We start from the raw sequence: 8,053 nt of genomic DNA on the forward strand, positions 1-8,053 counted from the left end.
CATTTTTGATTATTATTTTGCAAAACACAGGAAGAATCCAAATTAGAAAGTGAGATGACATCACAGCCAAGGCTTCAGCGCTGGCATTAAGCTGGCCTTGCCCATCTGCTTTGATGTTTAAGTTACTAGTTTAAAGAGAGGAGATAAAAGACCTTTTCAAAACAAAACTCTAGGTACTGCTGTTTTACAGCGAGCACACGGTAAAGAACACCCTCCTTAACTTTCTTGCCCTTCTCCTTGTGTGCGAACACAGGAAACCGAGAGATTATAGCGGCAGGCATGAGCTCACGCTAGCATGACGTCACGAGCACTTGACGTCAGAAGGCGGTTGCCAGGGGGACCGTTCGCCACCGACGGCAGCGTCGTGAAACTCCATCCCCACACGACTGGGTTTGGGCTTCTGCGCGGTTGAAGCTGCAGGAGAAGCTTCAACCTTAAGGGGGCCTCAGGGAAGCGAGGAGTGGCACCGCGGCGGAGCGCTCCATCTCCGCGGCTGTGGGCCCGGGCCGCGGCCTGGGCGGCGGCCCCCGCTCAGCGTCTCCTTGTCGCTGCAGCGCGCGGGGCGGATCCGCCATATTGGAGCCGGAGCCGCAGGTTCCGTGCAGCGGCGGTGGCGGCGGCGGCGCGAGGCGGGCCTGGCAGCGCGGCCCGCGCGGCGGGGGTGCGCATGAGCCGCCGCGGCTAAGCCTCTTCCCCGCCCACCGCCTGCGCTCGGCCGGGGAGACCCGGCCGGGAGGGGCCGCGGCGGCCGCAGGATGTTCTCTAAGAAGCCGCACGGGGACGTGAAGAAGTCCACCCAGAAGGTGCTGGACACCAAGAAGGACGCGCTGACCCGCCTCAAGCACCTGCGCATCGTCATCGGTGAGGAGAAGAGCGACCGGGGCGCGGGGGGTGAAGGATGGGTGGGGGGAGTGGCGACGCCTCGGCCTCGCTGCCCGGCCCGTCACCCCGCGAGCGAGCGAGCGAACTCCGGGTTCGCCCTCGCGACCTGGCGCGGTCGGGAATGAGGGCCGGCCGGCGGCGCCTGTGCCCACGCGCGGGAGGGCGGGCGGGCGGCGAGGGAAGGGGCAGCTTGGCAGTTGGCACAAACCAAGCAGCACCAACACAGAGAGACCCACATTCGAGTTCGTGGTCTGAATTCTTTTTCTAAAGAAACAAAAAACAAAACAAAACAAAACAAAAAAAAAAAGGAGCGTCAGGCTAGAAACTTAAGTCCTTGGTGAGACTTCAGGGACACTTGGTGTTGTGGGTAATGGTGTTTAGAGGGTGTGTTTGCTAGATGACTACTGCCCTCCCCACCCAAGTGGAAAGAAAGGAAAGCAAACTGCTCGCTCGGGCAGTGGAACCCGTAGTCTTTCAAGTTTTTTTGGCAGGTGAGGGCCTGGAGGAAGCAGTTACACCTCTTTGGGAAGTGGGTGGTTCCTGAAGCTTGTGGGAAAGGAACCCGCCCTACCCTCAATACACCCTGTTCTTCATTTGCTGTCCTTTAGAAGGAAAAACTAAATATAGAGAACAAGATTCGCCAGAACTGTCAGTTTTCATTAAAAATTTTCTTGCTGTCAGCCGTCTTCAACTTCAGTTTTTCCAAAGATCGAACCGAGATGAGCTTGGGATAGAATGTTAAATGAGGGTTTTGGATACTTGGTCATAGATAACGTTGGTAAGGACTGAATTAATGTACTTACGGAACTTTTGGTTCTGTACTTGATGAAGAAATTAGAGATGAAAAGTTAAGTTGGCCAGAGTTCATGTATAGATTAATAGCATCACTGAGGTTAGAGCCCAGATGCTTGGATTCTAAATCAAAGTTTATCGTCTTAAGCCTCCTTCCCAATGACTGCCAGTTTAGTGGTGTATCTGTTTCAGGGATATATTTCCTTAGTGTGTTGACCAACGCCACTGATAACACCCAACATCTGTGTGGTGCTTAACCATCAGTAAAGGGTTTCACATGAATTATTACAGATCTTTGCAATCTGTCTAGAAACAGAGATCTTATTGCCTTTTTTTTTCTGTACAAATGAGAAAGTGTAAGGTAAGCCATGTTTCTACTGAGCTGACGAAGTCCAAATGAAGTCCAGATTTTGTGTGTCTGATTTGTTTTTCATCCTCCCTATGTGTATGACTATGTATCTTTAGCCCAAGTTCTTATTCCTCTGGTATAATGAGAAAGGAATTAAATCCAGTTTATGTAAACCATTTAAACATGGTAGAGGTTTTTAAACATTTTATTTTCATTCTGGAGTTGTCATTGGAGCAAGATTTGGCTGAAAAGATAGGACCGAGACATACAAAGTCATCGTGAATTACAAAATAATGACGGTTTGAAACTGGACACTGGAGTGGAACGCGATACTCACTGCATGAATGCAGAACTAAAGAGCTGAGTTACAACAGGGGATTGGGATTTCTTAAATTAACCGCCTTGGTTGATTAAGGATTGGTTTCTTTATATTCCTTTGACATGTGGTTTCTGTGGTTCTCTGTGTCACACTGTGTGTGTGTGTCCTAACTTGGATAACATGACATGTATTACAGCTTTACACGTTGGACATTTTGTAGAACTAGCTTCTTCAGTTTAAGAATAGAATATTTAAAAAGAAAATAAACTTTTTTTTTGCTTTATTTAAGGGCTCTTTTTAAAAAATAATCACTGGGGAAGACACCGTTCAGGATGTTCAGATGTTGGACATTCTTACAGACCTGTGCCTTGAGAGTAGACCACACTAATGTAGTTGTAGAACCATGGTGCTTAACCAGACACAGTTTGCCAATAGAGACAGTGACCACATCTGGAAATACTTTTTCTGCGAGTTGTTCCTAAATATATATAGTATGCTAGACACTGCTGAATGGACAGAAAAATCTGTCACAATATTCAAGTCCAAAGTGTCAGAATACTAGGTTCTGAGACCTTGTCATAATGCGTACTAAAAGATGGACCCCCAAATCTAAGCTTGGTTTTAAGTTCTCTCCTGCTGCAGGGCTAGGAATTGAACCTGGGGCTCAAGCTTGCTAGCAGGTATTCTGCTGCTGAGCAATATTCCAGCTTCAGAATTTAAATTTAGTCAAATATTCTGTATTTTAAATGGTTACAGTTATTTTATTTGAAATAAGATTAATATGATTTCTAAGAATATGAATGAGAGAAATAAAGTTGAACCTTTAGAGGCCTGCCAATTGATATCCTCTTTTGTAGTTGGAAGAGCCAAAAATCCTTTTTGAAAATAAGTAGGAGTTTAAGTAAATACAATGAGAAAACTAGTAAGTTGGTTACTTACTTGGCTAATTACACAGAACCATATTTGACCCAACGAAAGTGCTGTTCATTGCAGGTATTTATAGAGAATTAGTTATGTACATCCAGCTATTAGAATAGCAATTCCGCTTAGGAACGGTGTTTCCAGACATGACCTGTCTCCTGTGGGCACCACTGTTGTACAGCTGCTTTAGTGTGGTCTTTCGTCTAGATCCCTCCTCACAGGGCAGAGGTCTGGAAGAGTGCTCAACATTTGAGTCCTTGGAGATGTCTTCTTTAGTGCTTTTCATTAAAAAACAGTGATTTTTTCATATGTTTTGGATGTTCTGCCTTCATGTATGTCTACGCAATATATGTGTGCTTTGTGCCCAAGGAAGCCAGAAGGGAGTGTTGGATACTCTGGGAGAGGAGTTAGAGACAGTTGTGAGCTGCCATGTGGGTGCTGGGACTTGGACCTCTAGGTCCTCTGGAAGAGCAGCCAGTGTTTCTTAACCACTGGGTCCCTTCTTAAGCCCACTTTCTTTCTTTTTTTAAATTCCTTTCATTATTAAAAAGCAACAAGACTCCTTTCCTTTAAAAATTATTATATAAAAACATAAAATTTAAATATCCAGTGTTAGTCTTCCACTGTACTGAAAATTCTAGTTAAATTTATAGATTTTAGCTAGGTGTGGTACTGCACTTCCAATGCTGAGGCAGGAGGATTACAAGTTAAGACACTCTGGACTACACTATTATAGGGAGTACCAGGGCAACATAGTGAGACTCTGTCTTAAAATAAACAGAACACAAATTCCTCTGATGGCTTTGGCTTATTGCTGATGTCATGTTTGGTCTGTAGGCACTGGAAGGGTTAAGCAGAGAGAGAGAAGAGGCCTTGTCTGGTTTCTAGAGTTTGGGGATGGGATTTTCCCTCCCACTTGTGTTTCACAGCTAGTAGCTCTCGGTGCTGATAGGAAGGCTAGCATATGTGAAGTGACTAATATGGAAATGTTGGTTTGCTTCTGCTTAAAGTGGCAAGTTAGAAGTTCAGTCATCTGGACGAAAAATATAAGTGCTTATTTAGCTAAGAATAGATTATTACAATGGTTCTCAATCTGTGGTTACAACCCTTTCACAGGGGTCACATATCATATCCTGCATATCAGATATTTACATTACATTTCATAACAGTAGCAAAATTACAGTTATGAAGTAGCAGTGAAAATAATCTTATGGTTGGGGTCACCACAACATTAGTAACTATTAAAAAGCCTCAGCATTAGAAAGGTTGAGAATCCTGGATTATTGCTGGGTCGTTTAAACAGCTATATTAAGGTACAGTTGTCATCCAGTAAATTACACATATTTAAAGTTTGTACAGTAATTTTGACATGGATCATGCAATCAACATTAGACATATCCAAACAAGATAAAGATAGCTAGGCACTGGGTTTGTAGCTCAGTAATAAAGCATGCACTGTATAAGGCCCTGGGGTTATCTTCTCCACAACACAAGAAACAGAAAAAAGAGGTGAGTGGAAGAGTGCTTGTCTAGCATGCTTGAAGTCCTGGGTTCAACCTCTACTACTGCCATCAAAGCCAAGCACCAAAAGCCGATAGTCAGATACATAAGATATTATGTCCTTAACCTCCCAAAGTTTCTCCATACTTCCCTTCCTCTCCTTCCTCCTCAGCTTATGCCTTCCTATCCGTCTCTGGACAAGTCCCAATCTGTTCTCTGCATTTACATTTTGTAGAGTTTTATATGAAGGGGATTATATAGCGGATAACTGAAACTTTATAGTGTTTTACATTTTCTTTTACTCAGCCTCATTATTTTGAAATCCACCTTTGTTGTACTCGGGTGTGTCAGTGGTTTGTGTTTTATTCTTGAGTTGTAGTCTACTAGACCACAACTTTCCTGCTTATCTGTTGATTAACATGTGGGTTGTTTGGGGGCTATTACAAGTGACGCTGCTGCAAAGTGTACTTGATAGACAGACTTTTCATTTCAAATGGAGAGATACCTAGGAATGGAGTGGCTGGATCAAGTGGCAGTGGTATATTTAATACGTGAGGACCGTGCCAGCTGGGCGGAGGTAGTGCGTGACTGTGCAGGAGGCAGAAGCGGACAGATCTCTGAGGTTTCAGGGCTACAAGAGAAACCTTGCCTAGAAAACCCCCAAACAAAAAACAATGTGAAAACTTGGAAAGCCAGCTGCAGTAGCTGATGCCTGTAATCTCAGCACTTGGCTGAGACAGCTTCAAGTTTGAAGCTAGTAGAAGCTGCATAATCAGTTGTAGTCTAGCCTGGGTTACAGAATGAGAGAGACCTTGTCTCAACAAAACAGCAACAAAAGAAACTGCCAATCTCTTTTTCACTGTTTAACATTTCAATAGCAGGTTGAGGGTACGAGTTCCTCCATGTACATTAGCACAGCTCTCTGTGGCCAGTTCTCTTCATTCCAGCCTCTGTAATATGTGTACTGGTCATGTCTGATTGCATGAGACTACTATTGTGTAGCTTTTCCGGTAAAGTTTCTCAAAAATCTCTTAAAGTGTGTGTATGTTTATGTGTATGTACATGAGTATGTGTAGGATTGGAGGTTGAGGTTATGAATATTTCTGGTTTATTCTCATCTTATTTAAGGCAGAGTCTCTAAACTGAATCCAGAGCTTCCTGATACCAGCTAGTCTAGCAAGCCAGCTTGCTCCAGAAATCACTTGTCCTTGGGTTGGGATCTGAATGCAGCTCCTCATATTTGTTTGGCAAGTGCTTTATCTGTAGGCCATCTCCTCAGCCCTTGATATAATTTTTTAAAAATTGTTTTGTTTTCTAACTCAGTTTTTAAAGTTCTTTACATAAGTTTTTCTCTTTTTAAAACTGTTATTTTAATTTCATGTTTATGAGTGTTTTGTTTGCATGTATGTTTCTGTACCATGTGCATGCAGTGCCCACACTAGGACAGGAGAGGGTGTCAAGACCCCTGGAACTGAGTATCCATGTTGGTGCTGGGAATTGAACCCTGGTTCTCTGAAAGCTCAGCCAGTGCTGAGTCTTAACTTCAGACCAACTCTCCAGCCCCTAGCATCCTTAATTTTTTTTTTTTTTTTTGTTTTGTTTTTTTCGAGACAGGGTTTCTCTGTGGTTTTGGAGCCTGTCCTGGAACTAGCTCTTGTAGACCAGGCTGGCCTCAAACTCCCAGAGATCCGCCTGCCTCTGCCTCCCAAGTGCTGGGATTAAAGGCGTGCGCCACCACTGCCCGGCTCCTTAATTTTTATTAAATGTTTATGAGTTGGGGATGTTTGCCTACCTGACACAAGTTTTTGGGTTTGATCCCCAGAAGGACCACCAAAACCAAAACTTTAGCTTAATTAAAAATTTTCTTTTATGCTAATTTTTGGACAATGTCATCTAAAATCTGCCTAACTCACGGCTACAGTTTTGTTGGTGTTTGTTTGTTGTTGTTTGCTTTTTTGAGACAGGGCTTCTTTGTATAGCTTTGGAGGTTATCCTGAAACTCGTTCTATAGAGCAGACTGGCCTTGAACTCACAGAACTCTGCCTGCCTCTGCCTCCTGAGGGCTGGGACTAAAGGTGTATGCTACCACTGCTTGGCCCAAGTACATATTTTCTTACATGCTTGCTTCTAAAAGTGATAGCATTTTAGGTTGTGTTTGGGTCTGTTATTCATCCTGAATTTACTTGGCTTTGTAGGTGTGATGTAAAGTGTGTTGTAGGGTGCTTCCCCACCCTAGTCTTTCTCAGACTTCTGCTTAACTCCTGCTTTACTGAATTACCCATGTGCTTTTGTTGAAACTTGCTTGTCTAAATATGTGTGGGCCTATTTCTAGACTGTTTTGTTTCAGGATCTGTTTTATTTGTGCTGGTGCCAATACCACAATATTTTGATTATTGTAACTAAAATAAATCCTGAAACCTATTTAGTGTTCTCTAACTTTTCTCTTCATTTTCAGAGGTGTTTTGTGTTGTTGCTTGTGCTTTTGAAGTGCCAGACCCTTAGTATTTCCATGTGAATTTAAGATTAGCTTGTTAAGCCCAGTGCATCCTGGTGGCACATGCCTGTAGTCTCATCTAGTTTGTAGTCTAGCAGTTCAGGATGCTGAAACCAGAGGATCATTTGTGACAACTGCTTCAAGCATAGCCTGGGCAACATAGTGTGAGACCCTGCAAAAAAACGGAGGTGCTGGAGAGATGGTTCAGTGCCTATTCCAGAAGTCCTGGATTAAGCTCCCAGCACTCACTTGGTGGCACACAGGTATCTTAACTCTACTTCTAGAGGATCTAATTCCCTCTTATGGTCTCTTATGGAGGCACCAGGCATGCACATAGTACACAGACATATTCAGGCAAAATACCCATACACATAAAATAACATTAAAAAACGAAAGATTAGTCTTTCAGTTTCTAAACAAAACAGAAACCCATTGGGATTTTGATTGGGGCTGTTTTGAGTCTGGACAAGAGCCTAGGAAAACATAAAGACAATTTAAATATTTCAAGTCCTGCACCATTGTGTTTCCCTTAGGGCGTCTTTAATTGTCTCGGCAGTGCTACATTGTTTTCAGCATCTTGTGGGTCTTTGTCAAGACTTCACCCCTAAATATCTTCTACTCTTGAAGCTCTTATGAAATGTCTTAGGCACCTGTGGTGGCACACACCTTCCATCCCAGCTCTTGGGAAGCAGAGGCAGGCGGATTTCTGAGTTCCAATCCAATCAGGACTAGATGTGAGACTCCATCTCAAAATAACAACAAAAGGACTAAAAAAAAGCCCCCCCCCCATATTATC

The 8,053-nt window shown here is 43.5% G+C and overlaps 1 protein-coding gene across 5 annotated transcripts in view; it reads left to right on the forward strand.

The window, feature by feature from the left end:
• The first annotated feature begins 337 nt into the window (after nucleotides 1–337).
• Nucleotides 338–8,053, forward strand: part of Ralgapa1 (Ral GTPase activating protein catalytic subunit alpha 1) — a 198,586-nt gene continuing 190,870 nt past the window's right edge. For 2 of the 5 annotated variants that reach the window (XM_050138852.1, XM_050138853.1), the window contains exon 1: nucleotides 341–861. In XM_050138852.1, the coding sequence (XP_049994809.1) occupies nucleotides 756–861 (106 nt within the window). In that variant the 5' untranslated portion in view covers nucleotides 341–755. Of the gene's footprint in view, nucleotides 862–8,053 lie in introns of all 5 variants that reach the window. The other 3 variants (XM_050138855.1, XM_050138854.1, XM_050138856.1) reach the window with 3 other exon arrangements.

This window comes from Alexandromys fortis, unplaced genomic scaffold, assembly GCF_014885135.2.
Source record: "Alexandromys fortis isolate MF-2015 unplaced genomic scaffold, M_Fortis_MF-2015_v1.1 scaffold_35, whole genome shotgun sequence".
Classification (NCBI taxonomy): Eukaryota; Metazoa; Chordata; class Mammalia; order Rodentia; family Cricetidae; genus Alexandromys; species Alexandromys fortis.